The 23611-nt window shown below is 33.8% G+C and overlaps 1 protein-coding gene and 2 long non-coding RNA genes across 4 annotated transcripts; 1 reads left to right on the top strand and 2 right to left on the bottom strand.

The window, feature by feature from the left end:
* Positions 1-3786: 3786 nt before the first annotated feature.
* Positions 3787-10272, bottom strand: LOC145576507 (vesicle-associated membrane protein 727-like). Of its 2 annotated transcripts, XM_081634256.1 has the most exons (6): positions 10106-10272; positions 9481-9695; positions 9193-9394; positions 8966-9086; positions 4384-4446; positions 3787-4240 (listed from the first exon to the last, which is right to left on the bottom strand). In XM_081634256.1, exons 2-6 carry the CDS (start codon positions 9668-9670, stop codon positions 4097-4099), a joined length of 720 nt encoding a protein of 239 aa, XP_081490382.1. In that variant the 5' UTR covers positions 9671-9695; positions 10106-10272; the 3' UTR covers positions 3787-4096. The 2 variants fall into 2 exon arrangements, with proteins under 2 accessions (XP_081490382.1, XP_081490383.1); XM_081634257.1 differs by lacking the exon at positions 10106-10272 and having other exon boundaries at positions 9481-9708.
* A 423-nt stretch (positions 10273-10695) lies between these two features.
* LOC145576506 (uncharacterized) lies at positions 10696-12695 on the top strand. The gene is made up of 3 exons (XR_014098411.1): positions 10696-10865; positions 10947-11042; positions 12085-12695. It is a non-coding gene; the product is annotated as an uncharacterized LOC145576506 (long non-coding RNA).
* Positions 12696-16369: 3674 nt separating this feature from the next.
* On the bottom strand, positions 16370-18242 carry LOC145576505 (uncharacterized). The gene is made up of 3 exons (XR_014098410.1): positions 17922-18242; positions 17762-17838; positions 16370-16810 (listed from the first exon to the last, which is right to left on the bottom strand). It is a non-coding gene; the product is annotated as an uncharacterized LOC145576505 (long non-coding RNA).
* Positions 18243-23611: the final 5369 nt, after the last annotated feature.

Here is a 23611-nt window from a genome sequence, read left to right as displayed (position 1 = left end):
AAGCAAAGAAGCACAACAACAATGGAAACACCAGAAATCCAAATGAAGGAACAAGGGCTTCGAACTACAACCAGAAAAATAAGAAAAATCCCAATGAAGGAAAAAGACGGGTAGGAAATAAGCAAGCAAAACACAAAATTAAGAGCAAAAACAAAAGCGAAAAGGAAAAGGAGAAAGCGAAGAACTTACAACAACAACAGGGAGCAACGAACGTCCGGAAGAAGTGATAGGAGCAAAAAGTTTGAAAATTGAAAGAGGAAGATGAAAAGTGAGAAATGAAAAAAGAAGTAAAAAGGGGGACAATGAATTAAATGAAGGAGTTAATGGACGGTTTAGCTAAGCAATAAAGCCAAACCGCCATGTCGCTTCAGTAAAAATAAATTGACCCTCAGATGGCTGACACGCGTCCCACTCATGCAAGAACTGTTCCCGCCTTAAAAAAAATAAAAAAATAAAAAAAGGTCATTTCTCAGACTTCAACCGGAGTAATCGAAATTCCTCCCTACACACTTGTCATTTTTTAGACTTCAGCGGGAGTAATCGAAATTCCTCACTACAAAAGTCATCATTTCCCGAGCTTCAGCGGGAGTAATAGAAATTCCCTCAGGCATGCTCACATGTCCTCCAGGGGCAGCTGCAACAATTAGCACCCCCTGACACCTTGAGAGCAATTTCCTTACCATGAAGAATCAACCATTGTCATCACACAGCAGCACACTCCTACTCAACACTTCTCAGCATTACCTCCCAAGCCTCAGAACAGTTTGATCAATACTGAGACTTGAGGGGCTAGAGGTATGCAGGGTGACTCAGCCAGACGACTGGTTGAGCAGCACTAATAAAATTGCACGTTCAAAATAGCTGGCATAAGTAACCTCATACCACCTCTTGAGGGGCTAGTTGTATAGGATAGCTCCTGCTGAGCTATTCCCTCTCGGTTGAGCCCTTCCTACGGAGACACCATCATTCGGACAAGAGTCGGCATGAGTGACCTCATACCACCTCTTGAGGAGCTAATTGTATGGGATAGCTCCCACTAAGCTATCACCAGGCTCCCGGCTTCACTCTCGAGGTGCGCACTCACCGCCGGAGGAGCACTCAAAGGGGCTCACCAGCTCGATAGAATTAGCCCACAGGCTAACCTAGTGGGACTCCATGTAAAGGAGACCATACACCTATAAATATGAGATAAAGTACAACAGAAAAGAGGTTAGATACATAATCCATTACACTATCTAAATCTATAAGTACACTTTCTCTCTCTAAATACATTCTAACTTAGGCATCGGAGGGGGGTTCTTCGAGCCACCCCCGAGGGCACTGACGTGTCTTGCCGTGTGCAGGTCACCAACCAGACCCAACCCGTACTGGTCGGAACCCTTGGATCCGTACCCGGAACAATAACCATAATGACTTATACATATTTCCTTATTAATCTTTCAGTGCAATTCTCTATGAATAACCTGTGCATTGCACGGGCCGGGAGGCTAGTTATCTACTACCTCCGTTTTTTATTAATTGACACGTTTTGACTTTAGCACTATTCACCCACCTCCCTTTGATCATGTTTTGTGATTTATATGTAAGGAAAAATATAGTCAAGCGAGATCTTGTTAGATTCGTCACAAAGTATATTTTTATAATATGAACTTTTTATAATTTTTGCTTATTGTTAATTAAAGATATTAATGATTTAATTTGTGCATTGGCAAACGTTGCAAAAGAAACGTGTCAACTAAAAAGAAACGGAGGAAGTATTAAAAAGCGTTCCTAAAACGGAATATGTGCCATGTGGCACTCTTCACATGTATTAGATTTATGTCATATGACCTTTCACAGGCATTATACTAATGTTCTAATCATCTTTGCAATTGTTTAATCATGTTTCATATTGAATCAAAATATACTACAAGGTTTGAATACAAGACCAATAAGAATTAAACTAATGTTATAACCATCTTCGCTATCGATCGTTCAATCATGTTTCATATTCAATCAAAATATACTAAAAATACTTTGTATTAAGTATCAATTTCCAAGAACTTATTTAGTTTCATATTTATTATTGTTCACTCTTATTTTAATTATATACAAGTAGTTTATATTTTATAGGTCAAATAATATTTGTTAATATTCAAAGTAAAATCCGGTGCATCGCCCGGGGTACACACTAGTTTTATTTTGTTAAATGAGAAATGGCAAGCTTACGTAGCGCGCATATACTTTGAATAGTGACGTGGCATTGTGACATGACACATATACTTTGAAAAGTGACACGTGGCACATTTTCTTTGAAAGGAACGCCTTTTAATATATAATGTAGATGTAGATGATTTATGTCTAATTAATTTTTAGTTATTGACTTTTAGTTGTACTAGTCAGTGACAGAACTATCTTGTGTCCGTCCTATAGTCCTATACAACACACACACATCCACACACACAAAAATGGGTTCAAATTAATTACAATATACTTAAATACTGCGTAAAATACTAAGCACATTATATGTTCAAGCGTTACCTAGTGGTTGAAAAATTACTTTTTATATCAATGGTCACATGTTTAATTCTCTTGCCAACATCTATTTTTCTTCCCCCTCCCCCCCTCCCCCTACCCCTACCCCTACCCCTACCATATATTATCCAAAATACCAAAAACAAATTAAACTTATCGTGAAAACTGTAAGATTACGCAATAAGCAAGATTACTTTTCTAGTATAGTGCATACACACCTTTTACTATAGCCACGTTTAATAAAATTTCAAAGTTTCACTATTCATTTTGTAAAAGAAATGGATGAAATCGTATTTGTCAAAGGCTTTAAGTAATGACCTATTTACAAATTTTTAGATAATTTTTCTTATGGGTTCGAAATCACTAAACATTTTTTGTATCCAATAGCATGATCCAAAATAACAATTATAAGGATTGATAACTAATAATTTAGGTGTGCACCTGTTAAAAGAAATATTCAAATGAGTCTTTAAATTTGGAAAGTCGTCTATTACATCATGAATTTGATTATTATACTAGAAAAGTAATCTTGCTTAATGTGACCTAACTAAGACGTAGACTCCTTAGACTTCATGATCTAAGACTTAGACTCCTCTGCATCCTTAGGGTTCTTAGTTATTTGGTTGAGTGTATTTACGAAAGAAAAAAAAAAAAATTAAAATCCCTATTCACCTTACTCAGTGTTTGGTTACCTCTTTTTTCAAACCCTTAAATCCTTTAATCCTTTATCCTTATATTAAACTCAAAATGACTATGCCTAAGTATTGAGAGTTCCCCTATCATTCTCTACATAGTTTACAACTCTCATCTACTATACAACCACACTCCATCACTTGTACTTCATTTTGTAATCACTGGCAACCACTTCATCACTACCACTTGTCCGATAACTTCACACAGCCATAACTATTGATCAGCCACCACCATTACCAGCAACTTACCAAAATAAGGTTTGACATGTTGGAGGCTTCTTAATTAGTACTCAAATTCATATTCACTCATCGAGCGGTGGTAAGAGATGAGAAAAATGGTAATGTTGTTTATCTATTATGTGTGGGATGTTGAGAAGTGCCCCGTTGTTGTAGCTGCATAGTCATGGGAGCAGGGAAAGGGAGGAGAAAGAGGTTGTTTTCCCAACATTTTATTCCCTATTTTTCAAACAAAATAACAAGTTCCCTTTCTTCATTTTTTTCCCCTCGTTACTATTTCTTATATCCATTCCTTTTCCTAAAATGAACCAAACAGCTGCTAAGAATTATAACACACGATAGATAATACGAGTAAATGGCTCATCTTCTCCTTTGTCAATTTATTCAAGTTCTGCTACCATAGACATTACAAATAAAAAATACTTCAGATAGTAATGTCTACGAAAAACTTACGGTAAACATCAGAACAATACATTTCAGCAGTCAACACATTACTTCATTTACAGAATACACAAGTTCATGACCCCTTTCTATAGTCAATTTTTCTTTTAAGTTTTGTACAAGGAGAGAAAAAAATTCAAATAAGGTAACTACGAGACTGCAACTGTGGAGTTTAGGATCCAGTCTTGATTTGCTCCCCAAATAGTCAAGTATCAACATTTGAACCCTCGGCATGCTACTACCCACACTATGAGTATGAAGGCAATAATGGAACCTCCAACGATTAATTTCAGTTGAACGTTCTGAAACCACATCTTCCGCCGCAACTGCCTGCCCTGCCTCTGGAAGCTATCAGCCTGTGCAGACAAGAACATGGTCAGAGAGAGTTTTACATCAACAAAATTTAAGATCAAGACAGTCATAAGAATTAAGATGGTCAGAGAAGTTTTATATCAAAAATAATTAAGAACAAGACAATCATAAGAATTCTTAAACATACCTGAAACTGAAGATTTTCGGTCTTATCCACAAGGAGTTCAATCTTCTCCCCACGATCCAGAACCTACAGGATCAAAAAGAAATAAAATGATGAAATATCAAGGAAACAATGATAATCCATGCCACTCAACTCCCTCTGAGAGAAAGAAAGATGTGTAGTGGGAGTCCTGGGACGAGGGAAATCAGAAAAGTAGTCGAGGTAGAGCAGAAAGTATTCAGTAAACAGTTCATAAACTCAACATTATACAATGGAAGACATCTCTATTAAATCATTAATCATAAGCAAGTCGTAGCATTTTTGTGATCAGTACAATTTAATTACTTGTATTGCTTTTCCTTGGGTTATTTTCTTCCTAAATTTACAGAGATCAACTTCCAGTTTTTTGCATAATTTTATGTTGCCCAATGACAGCAAAAGATAACAAAATCTAATCATGATTCCCCTGTCATCGTGTAAAAGCAGTTACAGCAGAAAGCAGGTAGGCTACTGCAATTTTGCAAATTTAGGTAGGCTACTGCTTAGCTTCTAGAACCTTGAAAAAATTTCTAATGGGAGAATCACTACATGGGGCAAATTGCAAATGTAGGTAGAATACTGCTTAGCTTCAATTGTTGATGCGAATCACCTACATGGTGTGCAAAATTCTTATTTACCATGTTGATCAAGCAAAGATATTCACTCAGCCATTTCACCATCCAACAGCAGCAAGAAGGCCAAGGATAACATACAAATTCTTATTCTTGCAACATGTAAAGAAAATGAAAGAGCTCAAATGCTTCTTCTTCCTTTACTCTCCCTTTCCTTTCTATTATTTATATCACCTAGAACACTAACACTATTTTTTCAGAATAGAGGTCACATCAACACATTGAGAAAAGTCAGAGAACCAGTAAGTCAAGAAACTAGGAAATTCCTGAAGTGCATGAAGTCCCAGTTCACCATATGGATTGAGCAAATAGATACCACAACCCATATTGTCAATGAATTTGTAGATGAAAGGTCAATAATATTGTGCCATGTAGATGTGTGGCAATTTTTACTTATAATTGCCCTTTGAATTTGAAGGTAGGCGAGCTCTATTATACATTTAGAAGAGAGATCATTGGAACTTGAGGTTAAATAATATGCAACATCATACATTTTATTATGCCTATTGAAACAAGTAAATACTCAATAGATCAAAATGACCCATTAAAAGACACATAGGGTCATAAAATATTGACAGTGTAATAACTGTCCTTCTGAATTACCTATAGCGCCTCAGAAAAATAAGGACATCAATTGATGTCAATAAAAGGATAAATATTCTTCCAACTCGCGTAAGATGAAAAGGGTGAAGCAGTAAGATGTCATGTCAAAAACTTCCTACGCTATAGTCCCTCTGTTGTATAAGTTGGCAAACTTTCAATTGTTGATATAGGTAATACTGCAACGTATCATGCACAAGGCATATACTGCGGTAGTAAATAAGGTGGATCAAATCTTTTAATTGATTATTTTTTTACAACAAAAACCAAAAAAAAAAACTTCCTAAAGGTTTTTATATTGGTTTCAAATTACCACAAACTTTTTGGAATCAGAGAATTCTACAACAAAGTTCAATGTAAACAAGTAAAACATCTGAATAAGTAAAAGTGTTCAGTATCTTCTGAAATCAAATAAAAAATGAAATTCATACTTGTCCAATGCTTTAATTTAAGCACATACATGAAATGAAACTCTATGGATCAAGGGCTGGAAAAAGAATAATCTTAATAGCACTAAGAGGCAGTGATAGTTTAATGAAATGAGCAGATAGAGTCAATGTTAAAGAGAAGCAGGTATGTATGTCATGTGGCTACATGTCCAAGCATTTGACATGACCCTAACAAGCATAAATGAAACATATTCCTGTTTATAAAGGACTTTTTGAATAAATCCTAACTTACAACAACATAAACAAATTTTAAGATCACTTGATTGAAATCATACTGAAATGCTTATTTGAAGAATATGTGAGCACATATCGCACATACTGCACACATTCTTCTTTCACTTCCTTGAGTTCCTTCTTTTTTACATTTTCTTCTACAATAATTTGGTTCAAAATGATTAAGTGAGCATTAAAGTGTAGGGTAAGGATTCCATAACCTAGTTGGAGTGTCAAGTATCCAACATGGGAATGGAAATGGAAGGCCAAAATAACATAGGATAGAATTATACTCCCTTTGTTTTCTTTTAAATGCATCACTTTAACTTGTGCACTATTCAAGTACTAACTTTGACTTATATTTTTTACCTTATATATAATTAATAAATGTCTATTTACTGAATTTCTTTTTTTTTTTTTAATAGTTTTCAATAATAGGCAATAAAAGAAAATAATGTTCGAAGTTGTGTCTTGGCAAATATGCTAATCAAAGTGATGCATTTAAAAGAAAAATTGATGGAGTATCCATTAATTCAATAAAGTGTAAAGAAGCAAGATGGTTTGGAAAAATCTTAAAAACATGTAATTCAAACATCCAGTTTTCAAGAAGATTACACACACACACACACACAACAAAAACAAAAACAAAAAAGAACATGCATAAGAAGGTTGGTAAAAAAAAAGAAGAGGGGGGGGGGGGGGGGGGGTTTAACTATCTTTCGCTTAGGCAGATGAAATAATCTGCAAGAGAATATGCTTTCTTCAGTTCTTGTCATATATAAAAACTATCTATTTCACCGATTCTTGGCTGATGAAGATGTTTGGTAATCATACACGTATTTTGCCTGTTCTAAATGCTAATACACTATTTGGGGCCTTATTGTATCTCTTTTCTACACAATGTGTAGCAGTATAGAGAGCCGAGACTATTTGCTATTAATATATATTCTCAAGACAGTTAAGTAATTTAACAACGTAAGCATAATTTCACTTCAGGACAGGACAGATATGGAATAACATCCACAAGCCTGAGCTCCAACCAAAAATAAATCTAGAACCCAGGTATATACTATATAATCGCTACCATCTTAACAATTCTACAAAATGTGTAGCAGTATGGAGAGCTGAGACTATTTGCTATTAATATATATTCTCAAGACAGTTAAGTAATTTAACAACATAACCATAATTTCACTTCAGGACAGGACAGATATGGAATAACATCCACAAGCCTGAGCTCCAACCAAAAATAAATCTAGAACCCAGGTATATACTATATAATCGCTACCATCTTAACAATTCCTAAATAATGTTATAGGTTAAGTTTTCAACTCAATTAGAATTGCCCACCTTCTAGATTTGATTTATCCCATTTTAGTTCCACTTTGGTCAATTCATATTGTTTGCCCCTAGACCGAATATGTACGGGCTCAACTAGAGCTTGACAATAGTGAGCTCAAGCAGCTTAACTTGGAGATCGCAACTTACATAATCAATAAACCCACTCAGCCCAAGTTAAATAGACTAGTCCAAGATTATTTGATCAAGGCCGAAAACAGCAAAGATTAATCAGGCATAAAGTAGTAAAAGTTAATGCCCAATGAAGTCACAAATACATTGTTTAAATAACTAATCCTAACTTCCTCCCCATTCTTCCGAGTCCTTAAGTCTCTAACACAAGTAACTCATTTTCAATATCTCGGCTATTCAGCCATAGAAAATTTTTCTGGTAAGACGTTTAGCTGGTGTGATTGGAGAAAACCTGAAGATGGTGACTAGCTTGTTGGAAAAAGAGCAAAGAAGCGGAGAACTGGGATCACCATTGTTAAAAATCTAGTGTCACAAAGTTGAAGCTTTAGCACTTGAAGATGCAAACCAAAAAAAAAAAAAAAAATATATATATATATATATATATATATATATATATATATATATATATATATATATATATATATATATATATATATATATATATATATATATATATATATATATATATATATATTGAAGGGGTTCAAAGACTATATGGCGAGTTGGGTGAAGAATAAAAGAGAATTTTTGGGGTTTACAATTATCTGTTTTAAGAACAGAGAAAACTAATGAAGGGTTAGTATTCCCATTTATCACTAAAGTAATATTTGGTTGAGAATAAGATTCAATTTCTCTGTTAATGGATAATATTCTTCCATTGATATAGTATATGAGTTCTTTCAAGCTTTTTTATGAGAGGATATTTGGATTTTGGGATTCAAGGAAGGATAGAGAGAGAAAACATGACGTTTTAAATGGGAGCAACATTTTTGGGAATGGATTGGGAATAGAATTTTCCCATATTGTAGTCATATCATACAATGTAAGTAGAGCACTTTTTAATGGATCAATTGTAATTAACATCACTCAAAATTGTTAGATTTTGTAAGCCCCCTTATCCTATGTTAAGTAGCTCATTAGCAACCTGGGTAATACGCTTATTCTAAATATCTACGGAAAAACTAGCAATCCTAAGTTAGAGACCATGAAACTACTTATTCATAGAAGGGTAGTACCATATTTTTCGACTTCAAATGCATTCAATTAATTATTTTAAAAGGGTAGAGGGAAAAAAAAAAAAAAAAAAAAAAAAAAAAAAAAAAAAAAAAAAGCCATGATGTAATCAAAGTGTAAAGTATCTACCTTCTCAATATTATCCATCATTATTCCTTTGACCTCTGAAATTTGAGCCTTCACCTTGGAAAGCCTACTCATTTCCTCAGGATGGTTCATGCAATATTGCATGTGCTCCTTAAGCCTAGGCCTGCATACAAAGGAAATAATGGTTACAAAGAGCCACTACCATGCATTAAAAATGAACTAAATGAAGCCAAGAAACAATAATACAAAAATGATAAGTCTATACACACCCGAATTCCCGGTCAAGGTTGTAAGCAATACTGAATCGATCTTCAAACAAATCATCATCAGAATCATTTTCATCAGCAAGGGGGTGAGCATCACCAGTTTTAATACTTCCAGCATACTTCTGTTTGAAATCATCCTTCACCCGCTCCAGGAAAACAAAAGGAAGACTCCTTCCAGCACCCTCATCGGCAACCACAAGAAACACTAAAACACATTCAACACATTCCAATTAACTTTCTCCAAGGATATATCAAACAAAAAAAACACAAACACACTTCAGGCAATATTACCAAATTCATTGTCAATGAGAAAGTTGAATGTATGGCCATCACACGTGTAAGTGTACTTGTTGCCGGTTGAAGGCAATTTCTGCAAACATTGGACAGCTATGGTGCTAAAGTTCCCAGAATACGAAGTGTGTTCGGCTAGAACCACCGTTCCCTTCGCTACAAAGCTGTAAATCAATCCTTTCTGATTCATCTTCGAAATACAATCTCAACTAATTCTACACATACACAAAAAGTATCTAGATTCAGGATATCTGGGGCAACCTATCATATAGATAAAAAAATGATCATTTAATTCAACACATCAAACTGAAATTTGCAAAAATTATGTCATAGAATACTACAAAAACAATAATCAACATGATAGATTTCAATTAGCAACAAAAATTGACTGAATTATCAAAGTTGGTTCGACAATAACGATAACTTCTTCTGGCAAAAAAAAAAATGAATAGAAACATTCTAGCAACAAAATCCCAGGTTTAATTTGTTCATAACTTTAGACATTAATCAATAGTTTAATAATCCACCTTAGGAAAACCCTAAATTGTGTGCACTTAATTAAATTGATGATAAACCCTAGAATGCGAAATTGATGTTCGATGATTTTAAAAAAAAAACATCTTACCTCGAAAACTGCTTCAATGGAGCAGATAAAGCTCACAAGCCGCTTCAATGGAGACCTCAGAGTACGCTTTAATGGCGATCTCAGAGTACGCTTCAATGGAGGAGAAAGAGGAGGGATGAAGCGACTAAGCGTAAACGTGGAAATGATCCAAAGAGGAAGATACGAGGAACACGCAGTTTATGAATTTGTAAATTATGGGTAGTTTTGTCATTTTATTTAAATAAGGGTAGCTTTGTCATTTCATCTACCAGAGTCGAGATATATATTTAATATATAAAATAAGGAAAAGCTAATGAGCGCCCTGAAACGTTAGATAAGAGAATTAAACTGCAAATATTAGAGTAAAATTAACATTAATTACACCGAACGACTCGTGATTTTGTCATGCATTCCTAACTTAGTATCATTTCAACCAATATAATTACTCGTTATCTGACGCCCCAGAATGCTTGTTAGCAAGATCTATGAAATAATAGGAGGAAGTATAGTCCGTTACCAGGTGTTGGCCCCCCTTGTCCAATACCTGAATTAAAAATTAATATTTGCAAATAAAATAAAGGCAAAATAAATTAAGGGAGGTAAATGGAAAAAGGATTGGGTAAAAAAAAAAGGACGTAGGAGAGAGAATTTATTTTCCTCTTCTTTGGTCCTCTTCACTTCCGGCGCCGATGGTAGGAGAGAGAAGTTGCTTTACCTTTCGGTTTTTCTGGCGGATTTGGCTTCAATTTTCCGGCGAAATCCGCAGATCCCCCACAATCGAGTAAACAGCTTCTTGAATGGTGGTTATTTCGTTAATATTGGAAACTAAAGAAGTAATCTGTTCATTCTTTGTGTTTTACAGGAAAAATTTTAAATGGAAGTAGGTGAAGGTTCCTCTGAAAACTGTGGAGTAGACCAGTTCGGCCATGAATTTGAAGTAATGGAGGAAGAAGCTGAGGTATGTATGAATTAAGTGTGTTTATTAGTTATTGATTATTTATATGATTGTTGTTGTTATTATAAAAGGAATTTAGCTTTAAACAAGTATATAAATTCTGTTTCTGTTGGATTTAAGTATACAATGGCGTATGTAAGTATAATTGGATGTTTGTAATTGGGCTTAAGATTTGAGTAGGAATCAAGTGTTTGACAGCTTTACTGATTAAAGGTTTGAGTAAAGTAGAGATTTAAAGAGTTAAGGTTTGTGTAAGTAATTGATATAAGGTTTCAGTAAGTATATGTTGGTGTTATGATTTTTGTTAAATATAAGGAAGTAAATGAATAAATTAATGTCACTAAATATATGTTCCTAAATGAATAGCTTTGACTACTGAATTTTGTGTTTAGATTTTGTTAATATGAGTTATAAGTGAAGCTTGTTTGGTTAGATTTGGTTAGTGTTTGTAAATTTCATTAAGTTGTCAAGTGAATTCGTTGTCCACAAAGTTGTTAGTTAATTAGTTTGTTGTGGCCAATGGATTAATGTTTATATGAATGTTTTGTAATTAGGGTGAATTGATTTTGTTGTGACCAAACTTGTTAAATAAGTAATTTGTCGTCCCTTTACAACCTGTTGTCTGCAAGCTACTAGAGCAGTTTGCTTGCCAAAACTATTCTTTAAATAATCCTTATATAAAATTAGCCTGCATGAAACCTCAATGGCATCATAGACAATATTAACATAACTCCGTTGTGACTCTGATATTTATAATTGGCTTTTCTTCCTCATATTTTGTTTCTAATTCCAGGTTGAATCAATGTGTGAAGCTGAGTTAGGGAACCATAACTACGTCGTGGCTCTGATATTTATAATTGGCTTTTTCTTCCTCATATTTTGTCCTATTTTGTTTCTTGTCTTATGTATTTTGTTTCCAATTCCAGATTGAATGTGTGAAGCTGAGTTAGGGAACCATAACTACGTCGTGGCTCTGATATTTATAATTGGCTTTTCCTTCCTCGTATTTTGTTTCTTGTCTTATGTATTTTGTTTCCAATTCCAGATTGAATGTGTGCAGCTGAGTTAGGGAACCATCAGATAAGGTAGAGGAAGGAAAGAGAGGTCTGAGAATTTGATGACTTATCTTTGATGAAGTTTGTAGTGTTGGTCACTATTTGATGATTTCAGTGTGTTAAATTGATATTGTAGATCATGAATTTGTTGTATTTAGTTAACTTGAAATCTTCTTTATTCTTTTTTACGACATGTGCTAAAACCGCTAAACAATTACAGAATGGAAAAAGAAGTAAGACTAGAAGAAGTTATAGCAGCAACTTGATGTACCCGGTGAACTCGGCTTCGGTCAACTTTATGGATGCTGCCAACCTTAGCAAATAAGAGGCAATCCTTCGATTTCGATGGTCTAAAAGTCCCATCCCAAACCTGTAGAACAAGAAAGCTTCGTTCTTGGTGAATTTTGCTTCGGTCTTTTTTTGTTGTAGGGTCCGTAAGAGTTGTATATCCTTCAGAACTTGTAGCAAATATACCAGATTTTGTGAAATCTTGCTGGCGTGTACTATTACAAGAAATTTTGTTTGATTTTGTAAAAGAAAGGTTTGGGCAGGAATGTGTTAATATCCACTCTATTATGTGTATTATAAATAATACTTTATCTGAAATTACAATTGTTAATGCAAAGTAACAGTATTTAAATGCATGATAACAGTATTTAAATGTATGATAACAGTTTACTTAACATTATTATCAGAAATAACGTTGTTAAAATGCTTCCTTCAAACAAAAAAAATGCAAAGTATCATTATCAAATAAAGGAATCAAAATGCAAAATAAACATAGATATATTTCAAATAACAGTATAAAACTGCAAAATTACCGTAGTTGTTAAGATTTCAAATGAGAAGATGAAAAAAAAAACGAAGAAACTACTATATATAGCTCAATACTACTGTATGATAAATCAACCTAGTGAATTTTTAAAATGCTACTAGCGCTATATGATAGGAGATTCTTTTTTGCACGATTGTTAAATAATAATAATAAATAAAGAGTATGTCCTTGTTCTGTTTACCCTATTTTCACTTATTTTATGATTAATAAGTTCAGATTAGGGTTAATAAGTTCAAATAAGATACGTTCAAGAAAAATAAGTTTAGATAAGTTGGCTACCCAAGTTTAATTTATAACTAAAATCAGTTCAGATAAGTAAAAATCAGGTAAATAGAACGCATGCCTCAAATTATAGGAAATTGATTTTGACACACCATTAATTGATATTGATACACTTCCATGCTCTCACATAGGGTGTGCCAAAATCAATTTAAGGTGTGTCATAATCATTTTCCCAAATTATAGTATGTTAATGCAGAATAGTTGTATTGAAATATAATTTAACAGTATACTATGTCAAATTACAGTATTAAAATGCAAAATAAAAGTAATTGTCTCCAATTGTTGGTATATCCCACAAGTTTTCGAACAATGAACCTCATGGATGTAATCTAGGATACATAATCGTGTCTGTGTCAGACACTGACACTCGTGGGATATATGACGATTCGTCTCGGACCATATCCTACTATGATATGGGTTGTTTGACTATTTTTTTTAATGAGAAAATTTAAGTAAAGTAAACAAATAAGATAATTTTAAAAAATATGGGCGCATTCATATATAGCTTATTGTTAATATGATACAGTATAATCTAATGAGAGGACGGAAGAACAAATATATGGCCAAATTCATTTTTTAAAATATATTTTATGAGTTTTAACATCCCGTAAATGTGTCCCTTATTTTGAAATGGACATTTTTCCGTATTCTTCGTACCGTATCCGTGTCATCCGCGCTTGAATTGTGCAACCTAGGATATAATATCATATTTCTTACCATCTTAATATCTTATAGCCAATATTATAATCTATGTTCTCTGTATACACATAAATAAATAAATATTTTTTATATTTTTTTGCTTACTTATATATAGAGAGCATTTTAATACTGCTATTCTGCTTTAACATACTGTAATTTGAGACACGCTTTATATATATATATATATATATATATATATATATATATATATATATATATATATATATATATATATATATATGAGTTATAATGAGAACTAAGGCTATAATAAGAACTATGAACTAATCTAGGCCCTTAGATCATGTTAATCAGACGGCCAACATGCTTTCCATATCATTAATGGCATTTTCGTAATATTTCAACTTTACAAAGTGACTTCCAGTTTTATTTCCCAAAAATAAATGAAAAATTAGTAAAAGTAAATGAAATCAGTCATAAAGTAAATGAAATTGCCTTAAAAGTAAAAAAATGGAAAAAAGTTTAAAAATTCGCGAAATTACGAGAATGCCATTAATGAATGCGGGTGAGATGTGAGTCGTCGAATGTAGCGTGATTAAAGGCTAAGATTAGTTCCTAGTTCCTATTATTCACCTTGGTTCTCACATGTTTAGTTCCTAGTTCCTATTATTCACCCTTTCTTATGTAAGAACACCTTATGTTCTAAACTTTTTCCTATGTTTTAAATTTTTTTTTTCTGCTTATGTTCTAAAGGTTTTCCTATATTCTAAATTTTTTCTACTTATATTCCAAATTATTTCATATGTTCTAATTTTCTTTTTAGCTTATGTTCAAAATTTGTTCCTATGTTCTAAATTATTTTTTCAGCTTATATTTAAAAAAATTTCCTATATTCTAACTTTTTTCTACTTATGTTCCAAATTATTTTCTATGTTCTAAATTTTTTTTAGCTTATGTTCTAAATTTGTTCCTATGTTCCAAATTATTTTTTCAGATTATATTCTAAATTTTTTCCTATATTCTAAATTATTTTTTCAGCTTATGTTAAAAATTTATTTCCTATGCTATAAATTAATTTTTTCAACTATAAATTATTTTTTCAACTTATGTTCTAAATTATTTTTCTTATGTTCTAAATTTTTTTTCTGTTGCTTATGTTCTAAATTTTTTCCTATATTCTAAATATGAAATCCTCAAAATTACAGAAATGCCAAAACTAAAGAATCATATTAGATGGTTAGATCAAAACTAATAAGATTGAGTTCTTATATGTGTGTAAGCAATAAAATGTATATATATATATATATATATATATATATATATATATATATATATATATATATATATATATATATATATATATATATATATAGCTTGGAAAAAATGAGTAAAGAAAAATAAGCTCAACAATTCCAAGACAATGAAGAGTAGTTCTCTATAAATCTTATTTTTTAACTAATATTATATTTTAAAGTAGCAACTCGGCGCAAATTACACACTAGTAGTTTGTTTTAAAACCAATGCATAATGTAAATTTATTTTTATTTCACCAATATTGATGAAAATCTCTTTTTTTTGTCAAACTTAATTCAGAGGATATTCCACGTAATTTCAATAACTTGGTAAAAACATGTAGAATATTCCACATTTATACAATTAAATTCTAAACTATAGTTCGTTCCGTATCATCTGAAAGATAACATATAAAGCGTGTCTCAAATTATAGTATGTTAAAGCAGAATAGCAGTATTAAAATGCTTAATAATAGTATACTCTCTCTATTTTTTTGTTCTACTTAAATTTCATAATTTTTTTTTTTGTTTTTTTTTTCTATTCACTTTGTTCTTTATTATATATTTTTGATAAATCGTACTAATTATCTGAATTGAACTTATTTTTCCTAACCCTATATTAACTTCAAAAGAGTGAACTGATTAGACCTGAAATAAGTGAAAATCAAGTGAGCAAAACAGGACCTAAACCCACTACTACTATTTTGTTAGTAGTTTTTTTTTTTTTTCTTCTCACATCCATTATTTTTCAATAAATTATTAAACCTATTATGTTTCTTTTATTATTCTAATTATTTCGACTACCCCACTTACTTTATTTCCTTAAATTATGTGCTAGCCAAAGGATAAATAAAGGGAGTATCACGATTAGGAATTGGGCAACCCTCCAAATTATTTAGAGAGTAACATGAAGAAAGAAAAATAATTGTAACATTAATTGTTTATAGAATTAAGAACAATAAAAATAAAGGAATAGTATTAAAAGTGTTAAGCCATGTTTAATTGTTTAGTTCACCAACATTCCAGGACTTTAAGATCACAAAAATAAGCTAACATTAGATTAGATACTTTTTTTAAAAAAAAGGATTGGAAATTCTTGATCTTAACACCCAAACAAAGGAGGAAGTATAATAAAGAAAAAAAAAAAAAATTCAACATTACCATCTACTTTTTTTTTTTTTTTTTTTTTTTTGAAACAAACAAGCGGGATATTATTATATTAAGTGTATTTTTGCCAAAGATAAGAGACTTTGGGAAAATAGTTCATATAAATGCGTTCCACATTATAAGTGGCCTGGTTTCCCACCGAGCAACGCAATGAGCAAATACATTACCCCCCGCTTACACTTAAGAGTTAAACATACTACTAGTTTTACAAATCACAAATATGAACAGAAAAGATGGAGCAGCCCTATCCTGTTTGCCTTGAATTGCTCTTACAAAATTTGCAACATCACACTCCAATTTAACATCCACAAAGCCCCACCTGCTAGCAAGGTGAACTCCATAGACATCACAACAACTTCAGCCATCTCAGAAGACTAATCACAACACCTAAGAAAACCCCATTACCCAAACACATGAGCATCCACGTTGATCTTTACCGTAGCAACACTAACCCCAACATTAGTCTCAAAACACTCCTTGTTCCTTGAATTTCAAAGCACAAAATAATTAAAATCAATTCACCACTTCACTACATTGCAAATTATTGCTGCAAATCATTGTCTAAGATCGATAGTATGTCATATGATGAGGACATAATGACAACATGTATTGTTGCCACTATTAAGCAAAAATTCCAACACTCTTACACATACAGAAGAATACAGTTTGAATTTTAAGTTGGACAAATGCACAACAATGTTCACTAAATCAAACATGCATGAGCAAACTTTAAAAAACTTAGGATGTCACCAGCTTAGTTAAAATCAGAGACATATCAGCAATTAGGATGCCAGCCACTATGCCAATACACAACATAATTAGGATGTCCAGCAATTTAGATGGACCATTTTAGCAATTTAGATTGATCAATTTAGGATATCACCAACTTAGTTAGGATATCCGAAACTTAGTATGTAGTTAGTTAGGATATCCACAACATAGAAAGGATACCAGGCCACCAACTTAGGATGTCACCATGAATTTAGATTGTGCAATTTTGGATACTCAAAGTTAATTGATCAACTTAACAATGACACAACAGGTTTTTAGCTTTAAATAAATATCCAATTTTACTTAGTTTTGTTATCATCAAATTAAGCTTAAGTACAATGTACAATTTATTAGCCATTTTAATAACTTGTATTAGAATGTATTCAGCTTAAGAGAACAAAATATGACTTTAAGTTGTTAATGAATAGTTATTACGAAGTACTTATTAATGAATTAATGAAAAATTATCAGCTTCCTAGGCTTGTGAAAAATTCCATCAAGCAAATCCTAGTGACAAATTCCGTCAAATCCTATTGTAATAACTACATAAAACTGCAAAGTAGACCACTTATAAAAAACACAATTCGATTTCAATGGAAAACTTACACAATTAATTTGCCATAGCCCAAAATCAGATTCACAAAATTTATTCACCGCACTTACCTTTTCGACTACACCACCTCACGCACGTCCACTTCTTCTTCCACCTTTTCGGCCACCCCTCCCACCCCTTCTACCACCTGCTACAAAAAAACCCTTATTAAACAAAACCCTAGATTCGTTATTGAATTTTTGTATATAAATAAAAAAAAACTTGGTTTACCTGATATGGAACAACAATTGCTTCGTTGAACACCTTCAAGGCTTCAACACCTAAGAATTTTGTTCAAAACGGATCTTACACCTTAACCAGTACACACTCTCGACTAATCGGAAACAATACACTTCGACTCCTAACAATCTCGAACTAAGAAGAGTCTTTGACAAGGACACACTCTCGACCAATTTCCACGATTTTCAGGCCCTCTTTCGCTGGGTTTTCGCGAGGTTTTCCGATGAGTTTTCCGGTGAGAATTTGTAGAGAGAGAAAAAGAGAGCTCTTTTTTACAGCGCTGTAACTTCTAGTGAGAGGAGAGAGAACGTATTTTACAGATAGTAACTACACCTGAGTTAGGCTTTGTTTAGTTCACCTTATTTTTATTTATTTCAGAAAAAATAAGTTCAGATCGGATCAGATCAGAAAAAATAAGTTCAGATCAGATCATCGTTTTATGTGCAGTTTTTTATCGCTAAATATCTTTAATTTCGTAATGAAAAAAAATTCTAAAAATCACATATTAATAAAGTACACATTATTACGAATCTAACAAGACCCCACTTGATATATTTTTTCCGTATAGATTATCGTATATTTAAGGTCAAAATTTGGTTAAATTTGACATTCAAATAAGATCAGACCAGACCAAATAAGTTCAGATAAGCAAATATAAGGCGAACTAAACAGGGCCTTACTGTGAATTCTTAATGAGGAAATGACTGTTTTGCCCCTGGTATTGGACATACGTGTCCATACCGGGTAGCGATCCATCATGCCTCGAAATAATAGATACATCTCTGTAGGGAATATTTCAAGCATTATGATAACCCCAAACTTGAACCCCACTGTGATCATACACTAAAGTACGGTGGCGTTCCAAAGGGAAAGAAAAAGAGCAAAAAGAGTCGTTAACAAGTTTTAGGAACTTGTAAACCCAAAAGACAATCCAAAAGGACCATCAACTCCATAAGGTCTTGAACCAAACAGGGTTCGGGGATGAAGGTACGAATCCAATCTACAAAAGAAAGGACCCGCCCTATAAAATAGGCCTCTACTTTGTTCTGCTCGTATTCATGTGCGCTTTTCGAATAACATACAAACATTATATTAAACCTACCCTGTTTATCCATGTTGGTTGAATATTAATGCACAAATAAATCTATTATTGGCGATCACTTGAATTAAAATCATATTAGCCTAAACCAAATTAATAATTATCTTATTAAGCGTGATTTCAAGTACAAATTCCCTTTAACAATCATAAAAGGTGTGATCAAGCAATAACAATAAAATATAATCAAGCAACATAATAATAAATCAATAACAATAATGATGATAATAGCATGATAAGGCATAATAAAGCTTAATAATAATAACAAGATCCTAGGCATGATACTAACAAGATTAATAACAAATCCTAGCATGTCACTAAGCAATAAAGATCGAAGCTTTAAACCTAACATGGTACTAACATGCTAACATGATATAATAAAGGCACCCTAAACATGATACTAGAAAACATAAAAACATTCTAACATGATACTAGGAATTAATCAATAATAAACAAATCTAAACATGCTTTCTACATTGAAAGAGAGTAATAAGATTACATACTTTGAAGCCTCGTACCTCTTTCTAATAACAAAATACACAAGTTAGTAAACTTCAATGAAAATCAATAAAGAACAATTAAAGAATTAAATTGAAATCAAGTTAAATAAAGTTTTGACTAGTTTTGGACCAAACCCTCAGAAAATATCAAAACTTTCACGTCTAGGGCGAAGGCAACTTCGAACTTGCCTAGGTGTTTCAAGATCTTGTGAATGCGGAATTGTGTTTGTAAAAAGGTTGGTTTAGAAAGAGAGAGAGAAAAAGAAAGAATTAAGTAATTCTTAATGAGAGTTGATAGAGAGAATTGATGATGAGAGTTGATTAGAGTTGATAAAAGTTGATGATGAGAGTTGATGAATTGATGAATGAAAACGGGGGTCGAGGACCCTATTTATAAGGAAAAATAGTACGGAAAATCATAGAATTTGATAAGGAATAAAACTCCACTCTATCGCTAACAAACCGACCTTGTCGCCAGAAATTTATCCTGTCGCCAGGCGACAGAGTCTGTCGCGAGGCGACAAGCCTGTCGTTTGGCGACAGAGACAGTTTTTGCGGATTTTGTTTTTATCATATCTTTTGATCTAGAAGTCCAAATAAGTCATATAATATGTCGTTGGAAAGCTCTTGAAGTCTACTTTCTAATGCAATTAGAATCAGATTAAAATATTTTGTAGATAAAAAGATATGGCCGAAATAGTAGGACGGTTTTAGTTTTGGATAGAGTTTCGTATATCTTTAATATCTTTTTCGTTATAGCTCGGATTTATTATTATAATATATCATTGGAAAGATAATTTCAAGATCTATCCAACCATATAAAATTTGGATAAAATATATGAGGCACGAAAATAATATCTGACTATCTTTGAACATCTTTAAATCCGAATAGAATTAGGAAAGTTTTAAAAAAGGAAAGTTTATATTTAAATCAAATTCCATGATCTTATCTTTTCAAAAAAGGATAATTAAGATATTTTAGAAACTTATAGAAGATTCTAATCAATCCTAATTAGTTTAGGAACAGGATTAAACCTTTGGACCCTCCTCATGATCATCGGGTCGTAGGTAAAATCCGGTTTGGGCCCAGTTTAGTATTTTGGCCATAACTTCGTCATTATTCATCGGAATTGGGCTTATAATATATTGTTGGAAAGGTCTTTTCAAACCCCATCCAACTACACCATTATTGGACCCTTATCATGGACCAAACTAAACTGGATTGGACGTTTTCATAAAATAGAGTGGGTTTTCGAAAACAGAAAGAAGGATTTTTAAATAAAATTAACCGCAACACAAGACTTTTCACACTTTCACCTCATTCGATTATGGTTCGACGCGAAAGGCATTCATCATTGGGTTTGGTTTTGGGGAGACACAAATGGGTGTCTACAATCTCTATTCTCTCCCTAAAAAGGTGGGCATCATGCCGTGCCGGGCTGTGCCTAGGGGTGGCTAGTGCCGGGCCGTGCCTTGCCTGATTCCTGGCGAGCCGTGCCGTGCCAATTTTTGGCACACCCTAGCCCACGGCATGGCACAGCCCATGTGCTTGGCGGACCGTACCGTGCCGGGCAGCGGGCCGCACCAGCTTTTTTTTTTTTTAATATATATACCGTGGTGGCGTGCCGGCGGGACCATGCCACGGACCGACTGACCGTGCTCGTGCCGTGCCCTTGCCTATTTTAACAAAGTTTGTTCATGGCACGGCCCACACCTGGGCCACCGTGCCGGTGTGGGCCGTGCTGGGCCATACCGTTGGCGGGCTCGTGCCGCCCACGTGCCGGCACGGCCCATGCCCACTTTTATCTCCCAATCTCATATTTTCTCTCTATTTCACAATACGTTATCAACACCAATTCTAATCAATTAAGCGAATAAGGAATATTAGCACTTGGAAAACAAAAGAATTCATATGACGACGTATAACTCTACTTCCACGCTGCTTTTTCTTTGGTTAAAAAGGTTACTTCTATATTCCTTTTCTCTTTCTTGAATTATGATATGATATTAAAGCTTTAATATATTGTAAATATAATTGCCCCTAATTATCTTTGAATTCGATCAGGTTATCCGTTATCATTGTGTAGTTTTTCCGATGATATATAATTGAGTTTTGCTTGCTAAGTTTACATAATTAGGTTTTATTAAATTAATTTAGTCCACTACCTAATTTTTTTTTAAGCAGAAATGTGAGCACATGCAAAATACTTTAATGGAGATGCTATATTAGTTATCAACGATGTCCGACACTTTGACTCATTGTATAATATATATGATTGAATATGCCTTATAACATTGGCCTACTTTATCTTTCTTTACTAGGTAGCCAATTATGTATAAGATTAAGATTTAAGATTTAACGAGAACAATAAATTAAATTAAGATAAGGTATTGAGTGCGTACGGACGCACGAACTGTTTGGTGTGGGGGGTTTGGTTGATATATTTTACTCGTTGGCTTATATGTTTCATGTGTTGGTTGATATATTTCATTTGTTGGCTGATATATTTCATTTGTTGGCTGATATGATTTTTGGGTTGGCTAATATATATTTTTTTTGTTGGCTGATATATATATATATATATATATATATATATATATATATATATATATATATATATATATATATATATATGTGTGTGTGTGTGTGTGTGTGTGTGTGTGTGTGTGTGTGTATTTTATTGGCTGATATCAGACATAATTTGTCTTATATGTTTCTTTAGTTGGGTGATATATTTTTTTGATATGTATATTTTAATTGTTGGCTAATATGTTTCATTTTGTTAGCTGATATGTTTATTTTGTTGGTTGATACACTTCATTTGTTGGTTGATACGCTTCATTTGTTGGCTGATATGTTCCTTCTATTGGCTTATATGTATCTTTTGTTGGCTGATATAGTACTTGTTTCGGGGTTTTTTGTGATCTCCTCGGATACTGGTCACGCTCTACTGACAATGAGACTCGGACACCTGCAAAACAACGAAAATTCCGGTTATCGGAATATTCGCCTCCGACGATCAAGTTAGTGATCGGAAATCGGAAAAGCTAGAGAGAGAAAGTAGAGAGAAGTTGGAGCTCTGTAATGCTCTATGTTTGTGTTATGTCCCAATCCACCCCTCCCATCATAAATGATTGGGGTATTTATAGGGGTGGGAATATGTGCCCCTCTAGGGTTTGTACCCTAGAATGTCGTGACGTGATTGGCTGCACAATCAGGGGTCGCCACGTGTCATGGGGGGCGCCGTTTTACGGCTTTCAAGAGTTTCTCGGGATTTGGGCCTGATGTAATCATGGCCTTTTTCTCTTTCTGATGTTGTATTGTGTATGTAGAGATAGCTGACATGTGTCACCCTGTCAGGCGGACACGTGTCACACTCTCATAGGGCCACGTGTCGCCTTCTTATTGGGCCACGTGTCACTATGAGATTGGGCCACGTACCTGGGGTATTTTTACCCTAAACATTTTCCCCTCAGAGGGGGTGGCTCGTACACTTACTGGCCGCCTCCTCTGATCTTGCATTCTGGACGTCCTGGTACTCTGGGTTGGGTTTACCTCCCATCTGCCCTGGACGTCCATATACTTTGGACTCAAAGCTCTCTTTGCTACCTGGACGTCCGTATATTTTGCTCTGGACGTCCTCGTAGTCTGGAGTGAGCTTGTCTTCTTGCTCATTTGGACGTCCATACTTTGTACTGGACGTTCTCGTACTCTGAGAGAGACTTAACCCCTGGTTCATTTGGACGTCCACATACTTTGGACTGGACGTCTTCATGCTCTGGGAGGAGCTTATCTCCTAGCTCATCGGGACGTCCGCATATTTTGGACTGGACGTCCTCATACTCTGAGAGGAGCTTATCTCCTAACTACCCAGGGCGTCCACAACATTTAAAATGAACATCCTTGCTTTTTAGTCTGGACGCTCTCGTACTCTGGGAGGAGCTTATCTCCTAGCCACCCAGAGCGGCCTCAGCAGTGGGACTAGACGTCCTCCTATTTTGGTCTGGACGTTCTGATACTCTAGGAGGAGCTTATCTCCTAACTACCCAGAGCGTCCACATATTTTTGAAATGGATTGGGCTTC

The sequence above is a fragment of the Chenopodium album genome, chromosome 13 (assembly GCF_948465745.1).
Source record: "Chenopodium album chromosome 13, dcCheAlbu1.1, whole genome shotgun sequence".
Lineage (NCBI taxonomy): Eukaryota > Viridiplantae > Streptophyta > Magnoliopsida > Caryophyllales > Amaranthaceae > Chenopodium > Chenopodium album.
This window is presented reverse-complemented; position numbering and strand designations above follow the sequence as displayed.

Excerpts from the sequence above, each read along its gene's own strand:
- LOC145576507 (XM_081634256.1), bottom strand. The coding sequence starts at position 9,670 with ATGAATCAGAAAGGATTGATTTACAGCTTTGTAGCGAAGGGAACGGTG. Across the intron at positions 9,395-9,480 it reads TCTCATTGACAATGAATTTG|TGTTTCTTGTGGTTGCCGAT; the intron begins GTAATATTGCCT and ends AATGTGTTTTAG. Across the intron at positions 4,447-8,965 it reads TGATGGATAATATTGAGAAG|GTTCTGGATCGTGGGGAGAA; the intron begins GTAGATACTTTA and ends TTGATCCTGTAG.